The sequence below is a fragment of the Aotus nancymaae genome, unplaced genomic scaffold (assembly GCF_030222135.1).
Source record: "Aotus nancymaae isolate 86718 unplaced genomic scaffold, 86718_ANA_hifiasm-v0.15.2.pri h1tg000016l, whole genome shotgun sequence".
Lineage (NCBI taxonomy): Eukaryota > Metazoa > Chordata > Mammalia > Primates > Aotidae > Aotus > Aotus nancymaae.
In genome coordinates, this window is record NW_026988428.1 from 34,484,505 (window position 1) to 34,501,933 (window position 17,429).

At 39.2% G+C, this 17,429-nt stretch overlaps 1 protein-coding gene and 1 non-coding gene across 5 annotated transcripts in view; both read left to right on the top strand.

The window, feature by feature from the left end:
- The window catches only part of DIP2B (disco interacting protein 2 homolog B), a 269,995-nt gene that overhangs the window by 167,511 nt on the left and 85,055 nt on the right, over positions 1–17,429 (top strand). For all 4 annotated transcript variants that reach the window (XM_064377072.1, XM_064377073.1, XM_064377074.1 and 1 more), the window contains one exon: positions 9,229–9,354. In XM_064377072.1, the coding sequence (XP_064233142.1) occupies positions 9,229–9,354 (126 nt within the window). The remainder of the gene's footprint in view (positions 1–9,228; positions 9,355–17,429) is intronic.
- Positions 5,954–6,065, top strand: LOC135275495 (U6 spliceosomal RNA). The gene has a single exon (XR_010343124.1). It is a non-coding gene; the product is annotated as a U6 spliceosomal RNA (small nuclear RNA).

The window sequence follows — 17,429 nt, forward strand, 5'->3', positions numbered from 1 at the left end:
TCTTTGGAGAAATGTATATTCAAGTCCTTTGCCCATTTAAAAAATTGGGTTAATTATGTTTTTTGTTACTGGGTTATAGGAGGTCTTTATTTTAGATATTAACACCCTACCCAATATATGGTTTGTAAATATTTCCTCCCAATTTTGCAGGTTATCTTTTTATTCTGTTGATTGTTTCCTCTGATGTGCAGAAGTTTTTAAGTTTAACGTAGTCTTATTTGCCTATTCTTGCTCTTATTGCCTGTGTTTTTGGTGTCATATTCAATAAATTATTGTCAAATCCAATGTCATGAAGCTTTTTCCCTCTTGTTTTTTCCTAGGAGTTTTAGTTTTTGGCCTTACTGTTTAGGTCTTTAATCTATTTTGAGTCAATTTCTGTATATCATGTTAAATAAGAGCCGATTTTCATTCTTTTGCATGTGGATATTTGGTTTTCTTACACATTTGTTGAAGAGACTATCCTTTCCCCATTGTGTAGTTTCGGCACCCTTGTTGAAGATCATGTGACCTTATATGAGAGAGTGTATTTCTGGGCTTTCTATTGTTCCATTGGTTTTCATGTTGGTCTTTATGCCAGTACCAAACTATTTTGAATATAGGAGCTTCGTAATAACTTTTTTTTTTTAAAATAGGACAGAATATCACTGTGTTTCCCAGGCTGGTCTCAAACTCTTGGGCTCAAGTGATCCTCCCCCCTCAGCCTCCAAAAGTGTTGGGATTACTAGTGTGAACCACCATGCCCATTCTGTAATAGTTTCAAAATCATGCCTGTAATCCTAGCACTTTGGGAGGCCGAGGTGGGCAGATCACTTGAGGTCAGGAGTTTGAGATCAGCCTGACCAACATGGTGAAACCCCGCCTCTACTAAAAATACAAAAAGTAGCTGGGCATGGTGACACACGCCTGTAGTCCCAGCTACTTGGAAGGCTTAGGCAAGAGTATCACTTTAACCTGGGAGGCAGAGATTGCAGTGAGCCAACCAGGATCACACCATTGCACTCCAGCCTGGACCACAGACCAAGACTCCATTTCAGAAAAATAAAGGAAAAGGAAATATGATGACTCCATCTTTGTGCTTCTTTATAAATATTGTTTTGGCTATTTGGAATCTTTCGAGGTTATGTGTAAAGAGTTTAGAGTTGTTCTATTTCTGGAAAAAAAAATGCCATTGGATTTTTGATAGGGGTTGCATTGAATCTGTAAAATGCTTTGGACAGTAACAACATTTTTTTTTTTTTTCAGTAACGACATTTTAACAATATAAAGTCTTCCAGTCCTTGAACACAGGATCTCTTTCCTGCTTCTAATTTCTTTCAGAGATGTTTTGTATTTTTAATGTCACCTCCTCAGTTAAGTCTATTCCTAAGTATTTTGTTCTTTTTGATGCTATTATAAATGGAAATATTTTCTTAATATTCTTTCCAGGTAGTTCATTGTTAGTGTACCGAAAAACAACCGATATTTTTTTTTTTTTTTAAAGAGGAAACAGGGTCTCCCTCCATTGTGCCCAGGCTGGAGTGCAGCAGTGTGATCATAGCTCACTGCAGCCTCCACCTCCTGGGCTCAAGTGATCTTCCTCTTCAGGTTTTCTGAAAGAATTTGAGAAAGATTGACATTAATTCTTATTTAAATGTTTGATAGAATTCTCCAGTAAAGCTGTCAGGTCCTGGGCTTTTCTTTGTTGGGGAGTTTTTAGTTACTGATTCAGTCTCCTTGCTAGTTATAGGTCTGTTGAGATTTTCTATTTTTTCGTTATTCAGTCTTGGTAGGTTTATCTTTCTAGGAGTTAATCCAATTTCTTGTATATTATCCAATTTGTTGGTAAGCAATTATTCATAGTAGTCTTTCTTTTCTTTTTTTTGAGAAAGGTCTCTCTCTGTCATCCAGGCTAAAGTGCAGTGGCACAATTATGGCTCACTACAGCCTCAGTTCTCCTGCCACAACCGTTGGTAGCTGGTACTACACAAGCAGACTCACCCATGCCAACTACTTTTTGTGTTTTTTGTAGACACAGGTGTTGCCATGTTGTGCAGGCTGGTTTCCACCTCCTGGGCTCATGTGATTTGCCCACCTTGGCCTCCCAAACTGCTGAGATTGCAGGCATGAGCCACTGTACCTAGCCCATAGTCTCTTATAATTCCTTTTATTTCTGCGGCATCCAGTTGTAATGTCTCCTCTTTTATTTCTTATTTTAGTTATTTCAGTCTTCTTTATTTTTTTCTTAAGAAAGCTAAGGGTTTGTCAATTTGTTGATCTTTTCAAAAAACCAACTGGCTTGTTGATTTTTGCCCCCTATTTCTCTATTCTCTGTTTCATTTAATTCTACTGTAATCTTTATTATTTCTTTCCTTCTTTTTTTTTGTTTTTTTGTTTTTGTTTTTTTTTGAGATGGAGCCTTACTCTGTTGCCCAGGCTGGAGTGTAGTGGTATGCTCTCAGCTCACTGCAACCTCCATCTTCTGAGTTCAAGTGATTCTCCTGCCTCAGCCTCCCGAGTAGCTAGGACTACAGGCGCCTGCCACCACACCTGACTAATTCTTTGAATTTTTAGTAGAGATAGGGTTTTACCCTGTTGGGCAGGCTGGTCTCAAACTCCTGACCTCAGGTGATCTACTCACCTTGGCCTCCCAAAGTGCTGAGATTACAGGCGTGAGCCACCACGCCCAGCACCTTCTCCTAATTTTGGATTTAGTTCTTTTTTTAGTTCCTTATGTTATAGTTTGGTTTTTGATTTGAGAACTTAATTCTGTAATAATTTTTAAAAAAACATCTTTTGCATGGTTAAAAAAAAGCCATAAACAATGTCGAAAAAACAAATGCCTGCTATCCAAATGTCCATAAAGGGAAAAACAAAAACAAATGCCATACCAAAAGAAAATATTTCCTTCCTTCCCTCCCCTCTTCCCTTCTCTCTTTCCTTCCCTTCCCTTCCCCTTTTCCTTCCCTTCCCCCTTTCCTTCCCTTCCCCCTTTCCTTCCCTTCCCCCTTTCCTTCCCTTTCCTCTTTCCTTCTGTCCGTCCATCCATCCGTCTTGTCTTTCTGTCTTTCTTCTGTCTTTCTTGACAGAGTGTCACTCTGTTGCCCAGGCTGGAGTGCAAGTAGTGCAATCATGGCTCAGGCCGCCTCAGCCTCCTGGGCTCAAGTGATCCTCCTGTCTCAGCCTCCTTAGTAGCTAGGCCTACAGGCACATGCCACCACATGGGCAGTTTTTTATTTTTTGTAGAGGTAGGGTTTTATTATGTTGCCCAGGCTGGTTTTGTACTCCTCCCATGTTGGCCTCCCAAAATGCTTGGATTATAGGTATGAGCCCCTGCACCTGGCCAGAAAAGATTTCTAATATAAGGAAAAATAAACAGAGAAGGCTGGTAGAAAAAAATGGCTAAGTGACATGAACATTCACTTCACTTAAAAACAGACAACATCAAATGGCCCTTAAGTCCTCTGCAAAAAGGTTTAATCTCACTAATGATCAAGGAAACACAAATTAAAACTGTACTAGGATACCAGTTCTCAGCTATCAAGTTGGCAGCAATCAAGAAATTAGACAACACACTCCAAAGGTGAGGCTGTGGGGAAGCAGTATACCTGTACATTGCTAGTAGTAATGCAGTGTGGTAAAAACCCTTTTTGGGGAAGAATTTTCCAAGATGTGACAAAATTGATAATTATTTGCTTTTTCATTTAGAATTCTCTCATCAGAATTTACTCTGAAAGATATGCCCTAATTAGTATAAAAATATATTTGCAGAAGGCTATTTGTTGCAGCATTATTTTTAATTGTAAAATATTAGAAACACCTACATGTCTAGACATAGGATAATAGTTGAATAAACTGTGTACAGAGTACTACACAACTATAAAAAAGAATGAAGAATGCTGATAGAGAATGATTTCCAGGGTGTATTGTTAAGTGGAAAAAGCAAAGTGCAAAAAATATAATATACTTCCTTTTGTTCATGAAAGGGAAATGAAAAGACATATATGTCTGCTTATTTTTATAAAAAATTGTAAATATATATATGTATCTACTACCTATAGAGAGGAGGATGGGTGGGATTGGGGTACAAGTGATTGTTGGGGTAGTAATACTTCTTTAAGCTAACTTTTTGGTATAGTTTTGGCTTTTGGAACCATGTTAATTTTTAATCAGCAAGATTGGGAAAGACTTATGGAATATAAACAAAAAATGAACCTAACTCTGTTAACTATATAACCACACCAAAACAGGAAAAAATGAGAACTAACTCAAATAGCTTTTTACCATGATACTTTAATTATATGTCCTAAGTCTAAAGACCAAAAGGACTACAAGTAAATACTGAACACTAGTTAGAAGATTTATCTTTCATATTGCCATAAGATAGCAATTTTTGGCTGGTCGCAGTGACTCACGCCCGTAATCGCAGCTCTTTGGGAGTCCAAGGCGGCCAGATTGCTTGAGCCCAGTAATTTGAGAGCAGCCTGGGTAACATGGTAAAACTCCGTCTCTACCAAAAATGCAAAAAATTAGCTGGGCGTGCACCTTTGGTCCCAGCTACTCGTGAGTCTGAGTTGAGAGGATTGCTTGAGCCTGGGAGGTGGAGTTTGCAGTGAGCTGAGATCATGCCACTGCACTCCAGCCTGGGTGACAGAGTGAGACCCTGTCTCAAAAAAATAATTTTTAAAATGTACTTCCTGTGTATGGTCGGATTGAGAAATGAGTAAAATATATTGAGACTATTGTGAACCAGGTTTTGTCCTATTAGAGAAGGGAATTATACATGGAAAGAAGGAAAATTAGAATGATGTTGAATTGGAAATGGAAGTATTAATATGAACTTATCATTTTAAATATAGTTAGAAACACATGTTATACATGTATTAATTTCTTGATCCACCAAAAGGGCTTAGAAAAGATAACCAATAGCACTGAGTACCCCTGCTTCTAAGATCTTGGGGGTTTTTTTGTTTTGTTTTTGTGTGTTTTTTTGATACAGAGTCTTGCTCTGTCGCCTAGGCTGGAGTGCAGTGGCGTGATTTCCACTCACTGCAACCTCTGCGGGTTCAGGGGATTCTTCTGCCTCAGCCTCTCAAGTAGCTGAGACTAAGGAGTGCGCCACCATACTCAGCTAATTTTTGTATTTTTAGTAGAGATGGGGTTTCATTGTGTTAGCCAGGATGGTCTTGATCTCCTGACCTTATTATCTGCCCGCCTTGGCCTCCCAAAGTGCTGGGATTACAAGTGTGAGCCACCACGCCTGGCCAAGATCTTGGTTTTTAAATACCATTCATTTTTCCCTAAAAGGAGCCACATTTTCCTTGAAGAAAGGTATAATTCTAGGGCTGGAGCAGGAAAAGTACCTCGTGAGCATGAAATATCTTATGTCATAAAACAACTGCTCAAAATAATGGAACTGTGTCCAAAGGACATAAGAATCAGTATGAAGGGGACTCCTATTGGCCAAATTTGCAAAAATAAGAGCATCAAAATAATGATAGTAACAGAATAGTCATGGAATAAAATGAGAATCAGTGGGCTCATGTTGATATAAATAACTAGGGGAGAAAGGAAAGCTTTTTCTTTTTTTCTTTGGAAATGGAATCTTGCTCTTTTGCCCAGGCTGGAGGGCAATGGCACAATCCTGGCTCACTATAACCTCCCCCTCCCAGGTTCAAGCAGTTCTTGTGCCTTACCCTCCCAAGTAGCTGGGACTACAGGCATGCGCCACCATGCCCAGCTAATTTCTGTATTTTTAGTGGAACAGGGTTTCACCATGTTGGTCAGGCTGGTCTCGAACTCCTGACCTTGCGTGATCTACCCTCCTTGGCCTCCTAAAGTGCTGACATTACAAGTGTGAGTCACCGTGCTGGCCAGGAAAGCTTTTTCTTATAATAAATACCAGCAAATAAATGTAGAAGAAATGGTGGAGCTATAAAATTATCATATTGTAGTTGTTATTATAATAATTGATTCCGTCACTTCAGCAGCACATATACTAAAATTGGAACAATGCAGGGAAGATTAACATGGCCTCTGAGTAAGGATGACACAAAACTTGTGAAACATTCCATTAAAAATAATTTTTTTTATATGCCAGCTGCAGTGGCTCACACCTGTAATCCAGTCACTTTGGGAGGTCAAGGCAGGAGAATCCCTTGAGCCCATGAGTTTGAGACCAGCCTGGGCAACATAGAGAAACCCCATCTCTATTTAAAAAAAAAAAAAAGAAGTTGATTTCACCAAGAATTATCAACGGATGCTAAAACTAGTGAGTTGAAAGGATGACAATGTATATAACATTTATAGTCTCAAAAGTATCCTCCTACTGTAAATTACTTGTTAATTACAAGGGGAAGAATGGTAACTACAGTGAATTTATTTAGCAGATACCATGTTCACCAAAGTAACCAACTTTGCAATTAAAGTTATATTACCATAATGGAGCAGTTGCATCCTGACATCATGTTTTGAGAAAAACATTACTTCTGGCTGGGCATGGTGGCTCATGCCTGTAATCCCAGTGCTGCATTTTGGGGGCTGAATTAGGATTCCTTGAGACCAGTAGTTTGAGACCAGTCTGGGCAATATAGTGAGACCCCATCTTTACCCCCGCCCCCGAAAAAAAAAGAAGACAACAAATTATTTCTATGGAATTTCTGCCAAAATGTATAACCTTAAACTAATTATAAGAAAATATGAAACAATCCAAAATTGAAGAACATTTTACAAAATAATTAGTCTGTACAAAAATATTAAGACAATAAAAGAAAAAGTAAGGCTGAGAAACAGTTCTGGATTATAGGAGAATCAAGAGACAGGACAACTAAACATGTGGGATTTCCTCCAGTAGATCCCAGATCAGGAAGAAGGGTGAGGGGAAGACCTACAGAGGACATTATTGAGACAACTGGCTATGTTGGAATATGGCTTGTGGGTTAGATAATAGTTTGTATCAATGTTGAATTTCTGGATTTTGGCTGGGCTCAGTGGCTCACACCTGTAATCCCAGCATTTCAGGATGCTGAGGTGAGTGGATCGCTGGACCCCAGTTCAGGTCCTGCCCTGGGCAGTATATATAGCAAGACCTCATCTCAAAAAAAAAAAAAAATGAAACAAAAAAGAAGAATTTCTAGATTTTGTTGTTTTGTTTTTTTGAGACGAAGTCTTGCTCTGTCACCCAGGCTGGAGTGCAATGGTGTGATCTTGCCTTAATGCATCCTTCACCTCCTGGGTTCAGGTGATTCTCCTGCCTCAGCCTCCTGAGTAGCTGGAATTACAGGCAGGTGCCACCATGCCTGGCTAATTTCTGTATTTTTAGTAGAGACAGTTTCACCATGTTGGTCAGGCTAGTCTCGAACTCCTGACCTCTATTGATCCACCAGCCTAGGCCTCCCAAGTGTTAGAATTACAGGTGTGAACCATTGCACCTGGCCAATTTCTGGATTTTGAATAATATCCTGGGGTTATATAAGACAGAATTCCTTATTTTTAGGAAATATGTTTGAAATATTTCTGGAAAAAGAAGTACATGTACTTTGATCTCAGCAGTTATTAAAATTAATTCTAAGAAAATAATTAGACATGTGCTAAGGTGAAAATACTGAATTATTCTGTAAATAGTTACAAAAATTTGGAAATATCAGATGATAGTCTATAGGGGATAAAAAAATTAATTAAAAAAATAAAAATTTAGAAGTAACTTAGTATCTGATAATAAGGAATTGTGTAAGTAAATCATGGCACATTCATGCAGAGATATACTATCCAGCCCTTAAAAGTTATGTTACACAGTGAGATGTTTCCAGTTGTATTAGTGGAGGTTTTCTGGTTGCAAGAAACAGAGGCCACCTTACATAGGCTACCTTAAATACCTGAAGTAGGTCACAGAAACACAACGTTTGAGAAACCCCTAGAAAGGAGAGATAACTCTGGGAATCTCAACCTTGAAGTTTAAAACCTTCCTTCTTTCTAGGGCATTGCCGCATGGTCATAAAGTTTCACCATTTTAGGACCTGCAGTTTCTTGATTCAGTATTTAAATTCTAAAAAGAAAAAGAAAAAAAAGGATCTCATTGGTCTAGCTCTTATAAGAGCTATATTTACTTTATAGAGAGGTATGGAAGGATAGTTTGGGTGTGGATTAGGCCCATTCTTATACAAAAGGAAACTGCTTTTTGTGCATTAGGAAGCTACTTCAGCTGTTATATACCTCAGTAAGATTTTGTAAAGTTTTTTTGTTTCGTTTTTTTTTAAAGGAGAATACAAAATACAGTGTACAGTATGATTCCATTTTGTGGAACTATAGAGTGAGCTTTGGGGTTGGGGTAAAAAATCAAGACTTTGGTTTGGATGTGTTAATTTTGAGATTCCTATTAGACGTTCAAGTAGAGAGCTGAAATTTTTTTGTGCCCACAGTGGCAAACAAGTAACCTCTGCCCTTATGTTTTTCTAGATCAAATTCAATCCTTCTGTTCCTGTGGCATAGAACTGAGGGGTCTCATCCAAGTTTTCTTTCAGACAGTTAAGCAAATCCTAAGCTTCTTTTCTTGAAAAATAATGAGTGTTCTCCAGGCACCTGCACAGCACTCATTCCATTTGAGGCAGGATTTCCTGCCTGGCACAGATGCATGTTAGACTCAGTATTCCGTTCCCACCCACCTCCCCACATCTCTGTCAACTCTTTGTCTGGTATGTTGAGCAGTCACATATCATTCTGGGCTTCATTTTCCTCCTCCATAAAAATTATCCTTGGCTTCTTTTATTTATGTTTTTGATTTTTATTTCTAATTGGTCTAAATCAAATTATAAATAAAAATCACCTAAACATTCTCTTTCCCTTTTTTTTTTTTTTCCCCGTGGAGATGGAGTCTTGCTCTGTCACCCAGGCTCGAGTGCAGTGGCATGATCTTGGCTTACTGCAGCTTCGCCTCCCTGGTTCAAGCAATTCTCCTGCCTCAGCCTTCCAAGTAGCTGGGACTACAGATACGTGCCACCACGCCCGGGTAATTTTTGTATTTTTAGTAGAGACAGGGTTTCACCATATTGGTCAGGCTGGTCTTGAACTCTTGACCTCGTGATCTACCCTCCTCGGCCTTCCAAAGTGCTAGGATTACAGGCGTGAGCCACTGTGCCTGGCCCCCCTTTACCTTTTGTTTCTTTTTCAAACAAATGAGGCAGTGATAGTTCAGCTCACAGTGGTAAACACTTTTAAGAGCTGGAAGCTAATAAATGCAAATGTTTAATTTTTCAGATATCCACACAGAAGCAGTTCAGGCTGCGCTGGCAAAGCATAAAGAACAGAAGATGGCTTTGCCCATGCCAACCAAAAGACGATCCACATTTGTTCAGTCTCCTGCAGATGCCTGCACGCCTCCTGGTAGGTTTATCAGAGCTTTTTCTCTGTGACAGTTACTACCTTGATGTTCCTGAAATAAGTTCTGCTATTTCTTTTCTGAGGTAAGAACCAGAATCTTCTCCCCACCATTAGTGCAATGTAAGAAAACTGTGAAGGTGACTTTTGCGTTTCACCTCATAAATAGCACACAAAAGATGCCTTAAGAGTAAAACTATTCAAAACAAAACAAAACAAAAACTTTCCTTCTAAATTCCAGCCTTTTTTCCTCCCCCATAACCCCCAAACTTATATAGTTATAAATATAGGCCAAAGCTTAGGCCAAAATCCTGCTGTGGTTAAATAGCCACTTTCATTGTCACCGAAAATACCACTTGTAGTCATATATTTATTTCATTTATACTCGTAGACCAAATGCTTCATCTCTGCAGCAGGCATAAGAATAGTTGGACTTGGGACAAAAGTTTGTGTGTCATTGACGATTACGGAAGAGCAATCATGCAAAGTTGTAATAGACCTGCAAAACGTATATAAGTGTGTTTATGTGTGTGTGTGTTAATGTATTTTGTACACATTTATGTATTTTTAAGAATCTACTTTTTATAATGGGGTCATGAGATCAATGGGAACTAGGTATCTTTATCCCATCCCTGTTCACCATACTTGGAATCCTTATACCCCCTAAAGTAAATTTAAGAGTTATAACTTCATATTTGAGGAATAACTGGAAATAATCTAAGTTGTCTTATCTGTTCAGAATCTTTCCCAAAGTTTTTTAAAACCTTTAAAAAATTTTTTTTTATACTTCTCTAGTGGAAGCTTGAAAAAAATTTTTTTAGATCAAATTCCAGACAAGATCTTGATATAGGCCTTTGAGACTAAACATAGTAAATCTATTTCAGAGCCTCAATATAGTGTCTCTCTTTCTACCTTCATGTTACTGGTAATGAAATCTTTGGAAACAAATTTCCCCATACTTTTTTGGTCTAAACTACTTACTGTGTATTTGGGGAGATTCCTAGGTTGCCTTGTGGTTGACTTTTATTTACAGCTGTCAAGTGTTTAAGCTGTTTATACTGATCCTATTCCCTGATTAATATTAATAGTTTTCTCCTTGGTTTTGGCTAACTTCTCAGAGCATTTGGGTATGCCATGGGCTCATTAACTGTGTGTGCTTTTTTTCTTCACATCTGTGGTGTCAATATGTTTGAAAGAGAAATAGCTCTGTGGCTTCAAGTGTTTCTCAAAATGTAGTACAGGATACCTCTAGCCGGCTATCACAGTAAGACAGTTTGTGCATACTTCAAACCTACTCATTGAAAATCTTGGATGGTTTCCCTTCTACATTAATACAGCACAAGTTGGGTCCTCGTGGACAAAGGGGGCTCTCAGTTTAGTAGCTATTCCCTTCTGGCAGATTACACTGCAGTGTGGCTGAGGGTTCAGTTGCAGTAAATGGCAAAGGGTAGGGAGCAGCATGACATATAGTTCTTAGAAACAATCCCCTCTAAAGCTGTATCAAAGACATGCAGTTTCAGAGTAAATAGGCTGCTCTCGAGGCTTTGGGTGAAATGTGAGAGTGCAGCAAAGGACCTTGAGAATGCTCAAAAGGATTGGAAACCTTTTTTGTCCCCTTTTACAAAAGTCACTGCCTGAGAGGAATTTACCAGCTCTAGAAACAAATCGCAGCTGTTCACTGAATGAGACTGTAGTCCTTTGGAATTCGCTATAAGCCTCTGTATTTCTAAACACTAATGTTCTCCTCTGTCTGCAGCCTTGGAGATGTGGCCTAATGTTCTCCATCACCTTATGTGTTTCAATAATTTCATGATTGCAAAGATATGGTCCTCTCTCCTAAGACTTGTATCCAGCAGAACAGTAACAAAAAGGTTCTGTACCCATTTATCTCCTGTTTTGGAGATCTCTGAATAGTATCTGAGAAGCCTTCATGTGCTGTGAGGGACATCTGTGTTGTCAGATAGAAGAGGAATTCTCTCACAACAAGGGGAAACATTGAGCGCACCCTGCATAGTGATTTCTCACACAGCCCCCACATGGGATGTCTTGATGCTGTCATGCGACAATTACACACATGCCTAAGACAAATACTTTGCTCTAGTGAGGAAATGTGGGAAGAACTCTATTATAAGGCTTCCATTAGCACCTTTCATTTTAGGGCATAGAATTTGCTGTTCCCATATTAGGAATCAGATGCCATTCTCTAAGAGCTACCAATTGGCTGTTTCCAATGCCTGTTGTAGTTTAACCCTACATCAGTATCTCCCAGAACTTGTTACAGCCTAATCCAAGCATGTGGAATAGGTTTTATCTTGCATATCTACTCTGATAGCCACAGAAACACTGAAACTTAAAAGAATGCCAAGTCTGCATTCAAGGAAAGGGAAGCTCAAGAGAAGGGAAGGAGAAAGAAAATTTACATTAATCGTTGCTGTTATAGGCTGTTTTTTTTTTTAATCAGCTTCTGGCCAGGGATAAAAGTGACCTAAAAACAGTCGTGGGCTGAGTGTGTTGGCTCATACCTGTAATCTCCATACTTTGGGAGGCCAAGGTGGGAGGATTGCTTGAGCCTAGGACAGGAGTAGCCTGTGCAATATAGTGAGACCGCATCTCTACAAAAAATAAAACAATTAGCCGAGTGTGGTGGTGCATGTCTGTGGTTCCAGCTACTTGAGAGACTAAGGTGGGAGGATCACTTGATCCAGAGGTCAAGGCTGCCGTGAGCCGAGATCAATCCACCGTACTCCAGCCTAGGAAATAGAGTGAGACTCCATCTCTTTAAAAAACAAACAAAAAGTTGTGCCACTCTGGCAGGGAAAAATTAGCCTAAGATTTTACAGGATTTAGTTGCCTCTTTATTTATTTGTACGCTGCCTGAGATGTCACAGCGTACATCGTAAAGCGCATCTTGGGTCAAGGCATCACTCTGCACTTGCTGTCCTGTATGCATCTGGTTTCTGGGATGACTTACAGAATGCACTAGCCAGTCAGCTTCTTTGGGAGGCACTCAACAAATAACTGTTTGAATTACTGAATTGATGAAAATTTAGAGCTGTTCTTTTTGGGGGATTTAATAAAAAAGGATTAAGGAGTAAAATATGTCAGATATTTTGGCTTTATTTATAGTATCATATAGTCTGGAAAATATGGTAAATAGTTGGCATGGGAAATAATTTGTCTTTTGTTCACAGATCACTCTTAAATGATAAGATGTCAGTCACCCTAAAATTTGTTTATTGATAAACACTAATTTCTATCTTGTAGATTAGAAAATTTAAATTCTCTAAATTGGTAGCAATCTATGGTTCTTTTAGTGCCTATGGCCTTTTTCAGAGTCTTTTAGACTGCTTGAATTACTGCCATCCAGTTCCCTTTATGTGCTGAAATCATTTACTAATGTCATGAGGCAATTACCTCAGCTCTTTCTTTGTAGGGGTTCTTTGTGTAACGCTATTACTCATTCATACAGCAAAGCACAATGCAAAAACTACAGCATATATTTTTTCCCTCTAAGCTTTTTCTGTACCCTTGTGGACTTACCCTTTGCTGCATTCTGAGAGTGCACAGATGACCAAATAGACCACTTAATAACCCTAAAGCACAGTAAGCTGTTTCAACTGGCTTAAATTTAGAAGTCTGTCTCACACAGGGCTCTGCTTGAGAGTAGCTAGAGTAAGAAAACAAGGAGAATTTCCCTTTTTTTTTTTTTTTGAAACAGCCTCTGTTGCCCAGGCTGGAGTACAATGGCTCAATCAGAATTCATTCCAGTCTCAACCTCCCAGGCTCAAGCAGTTCTCACACCTCAGCCTCTCTAGTAGCTGGGACAGCAGCTATGTATTGCCACACCCAGCTAATATTTTAATTTTTTTTGTAGAGATGGGGTCTCACTATGTTGCTTAGGCTGGTCTCAAACTCCTGGGCTCAAGAGATTCTCCCACATCGGCCTCCCAAAGTGTTGGGATTATAGGCATGAGCCAGCACACCCTGCTCTGTATTTCTATATATGGAAATGATACCCAGGAACAGACTGGGATATTATCCTTTTAACCTACTTTAAGAATGCTTCATGGAATTATACATTACGGTATGCAAAGGACTTTCAGGTACTAATGACTGCCCTGCATCATTTGTTTCTCATAAATACGCTGAAAAGTAGGAAGAGCAGATTTAGAGATGAGGAAATAAGCAGGTCCATAGTGGCTAAGTAATTTGCCCCAGGTCAAAAAGTAACTAAGTGTCAGACTCAAAATCTTCTTGGTTATGTTCATTATTCTATTAAACTGTCGTCTTTATTTAGAAAATTCTCTATACTTTATAGCCACAGCTCATGCCTATAATTCCAGCACTTTGGGAGGCTGAGGCTGGAGGATCCTTTCAGCCCAGGAGTTTGAGACCAGCCTGGGTAATATAGCAAGAGATCTCATCTCTACAAATAATATTTTTTAATTCATTCATAATGCTAAATAAAATAAAATTTTTAAAAATGAACTGGGCATGGTAGTGCATGCCTGTGGTTCTAGCTACTCAGGAGGCTGAAGTGGGATAATCAGTTGAGTCAAGGCTGCAGTGAACCATGATCACAGCACTGTACCCCAGCTTGGATAACAGAGTGAGACCCTCATCTTAAAAAAAAACACAAAAACCTCTTTTCCTAATAGATACTCATGTATATGCATGGTACTGGAATGAGTATTTTTACAAACAAATTAAATAACTGTTGTCTTCTGAATGCTTATAGTCCAAAATATTTATCAGTCTGTTAATTTGAAGTTAAAAGAGAATACCTGCTGATTTACCAGTTTGGAGAGTCTTTCCTAAATATTCTAATTTTAACCTAAACCACAAAGTAAACAGAGTTGGCAAATCAGACCTCCATAATAAATGTGCCGTAATTAACAGAGTCAGATCATTTTAATAGTGTATTTCATGATTGGTATGGGTTACGACCAGTGGTCCCCAGCTACTTGGGAGACTAGTGAATATCCAGTGTTCTTTAAGCCAAGGCACAATAAAAACCCACGATATCCAGTTGAATTTGTTTGTTTCAATACCTGATTGTAAAATTTAAGGTTTGATGATAAGAGTAATTTTATGGTTACAATTTGTTGCATGCCCTCCATGTACCAGTCAAAGGGCCAAGTGCTTAACATATATTTTTTTCATTTTTAGTTCTCTCAGCAGTCTTCTTCCCCATTTTACAGATGAAAAAACAGGTTTAGAGAGGCTCAATAACTTGCCCAGACTTCTGTTTTTAGACACATAACCAATTAGATCACCTGAAAATTCTCTCCTAGAAAGACAGGGGAAAGAAAATGTTCTTTTAGAAATGCTGAGTAAAGTGTAACCAGCTTTTTTTTTGAATGCATACAGGAGCAAGGGAGAATGATGAACAAATCCACTGGCCTGTGGCGAGGAATATCCGTAAATGGGGGACCTTAATTTTAACTACAGTAATAAAACCTTGGGCCTGTTTAAGGTTGAGGTAGCAAGCTGGAATTAAGATCCCTGGAGGGAGTTACATCTTTAGCAGTTGAGTGAATTAGAAGAAGGTAACTTGTCAGCAAAAGAAGATGTCAGAAAAGCTTGCCTGGTGCCTGGCCTTGAAATAACAGGGACAGGCCCCTTCCCTGAGAATTTGTGGTCAGTGGGTACAAGGTTTGAACGGCACTACCTGCCTGGTAAGAACTAACATTAAAAAGTGGCTATAGGCTGATGATAACCCTGGGCACAAATGATCTCTGAAAGGACACGAACTCCATGGGGGACTCAGGGTTTCCACAGAGAAAGATCTACAGAATGTGAGCTAATAAATAAAAACACTGTAGAAATAATCTACCGTGAGTGAGAGTGGAAAGAAAACACCAGACACCACGATTAAGACCCTGAGCTCTGATTTGCTCGACACCTATCAGTGGCAAAGCTGAGATTACAGTCTAGAGCAGCCTGACTTCGAAAGCCCATTTCCTAGGCCACTTGACATATTGCCTCCTATTCTGTTCTGTCCTTGAGTAAGATTTTCTGGTTAATTGTGGAGCTCTAACAATTGCTGCTTATTTGATCTAGCTTTCATATAGGCAGTCAATGAAAAAAATGTCCTTTTACTTCCATATTTTTAATAATAAAAGTTTTGTAAACTTTTTTATAGATATGGGAAAATACCTAAAAAAGAAAAAAACATTGTTTGGAGGTTCATTGTGGTTAGAGTGCCCTGGAGTAGTTACTCATGAGTGTCCCCTCTCTCAAAAGTATCTCAGCTAGTCAGGCAGCTCATGGACCTCCTGCCACTTAGCTTTCAGACCAATTTTTCAGTACCCAGCCAACTCTCTGTACACACAGACAGATTGTTGTGGGATGCTAAAAATCTCTGGGGTAGTTCTGAAAGTCTCCCTAACCCTTGTCTGCTGAATCAGTTACTCCCTGCAGGTTAGGTATAGTGTTTGATTAAGCTGCTTAGAATTTGTAGCTCAGGGTAGATTCCGGTTGGCCTTGCTTCCAGAACTAACTTTTTGATCTTCTTTTCTGTATATTCTTTTTGTTTGTTTGTTTTATTTTGGTAAGTGTTCTACAATCTATATATGCTTTTATTCCTGGCCTGCTCACTCAGGTCTCTAAAGATTTTCCTTCTCTAGCTTCAAATTTTTCCCTTGCCTGCATAGAAACTTCCTTTGCCTTTCTTTACGGTATTTCTGGAAGTCTTAAACTCCCCTAATCCACCAAAGCAAAAGAAAATAACACTCTTCTGACTGACAGTACCTCATCCCACCCAAACACACATGCACACTTCTTTCCCTGAGTTCTAGATCATGTATTATTGGCCTGGTGGTGGTTTTATTTATTTGTTCTTTCAAGTTCCTACTTGGGAGTCACCTCCCATTTCCTGGCCTAGTTCAGGTGACAGATTTTGTAGTGGTTATTAGGATGAGTTCTTCATTTTAGTGAGTCTTGACTTACCTGCCATTCTAAGCTACAGTGTGGGCCTATAATCTTGATATATGAACCCAGTCGTAGGAACCTATTAGCAGGTACTCTCTTTCTGGAAGCTTGTCTAATTTATACAGTATCCCTCAAGTGGACTGGCTCCTAGATGTTACTGTCCTGTCACCAAGGCATATTTTCATCCCCATGAATCTTTTTGTTTTTGAGATAGGATCTCGCTCTGTCGCCTAGAGTGGAGTGGAGTGACACGATTATAGCTCACTGCAGCCTAGATTTCCTGGGCTCAGAAGATCCTCCTGCCTCAGCCTCCCGAGTACCTAGGCCTACAGATGGTGTATGCCTGTAGTCCCAGCTATTCAGGAGGCTGAGGCGGGAGAATCGCCTGAGCCCAGGATGTCAAGACTGCAGTGAACCATAATCGCACCACCGCAGTTCAGCCTGAGCAACAGAATAAGACCCTGTCTTCCAAAAAAGACATATCCATCATTCCTCTCCCCTAATACCCCCCTCCCCCTAGATTTCCTCATAATCTCTCCTTCTCACCTTTTTCCATCCCCAGGTAAACATTGATCTGTTTCCTGCCACTGTACATTAGTTGTTATATATTATATATTAGTTGCATATTCTAGAACTTTATACAAATAGAACCATACAATCTTACTCTGCAGGGATGTGGATGCCTGACTTCTTTCACTCTGTGTAATTATTTTGAGATTCATTCCTGTTGTTATATAGATCACAACAGTGAAGCATTCCTTTTTATTGCTGTAGGGTATACTACAATTTGTTTATATAATCCTTTGTTGATGGGCATTTGAGTTGTTTCTCATTTGTGGCTACTACAAATGAAGTTCCTATGAACATTCATGTACAAGTCTTTGTATAGATATATGCTTTCATTTCTCTTGAGTAAATACACAGGAGTGGAATGGATAAACAGTATAGTGTTTAAATTTTTTAAACATTTTTAGATAATACATTTTCTAAAAGAACAGTCATTTCCACACATGGCTGAGGAAGAAGAGTGCTACAGCAGTTAAGAAGTTAGTAGTCTGGGCATGGTGGCTCACGCCTATAATCACAGCACTTTGGGAAACTGAGGTGAGAGAATCGCTTGAGCCTGGGAGTACAAGACCAGCCTGGGC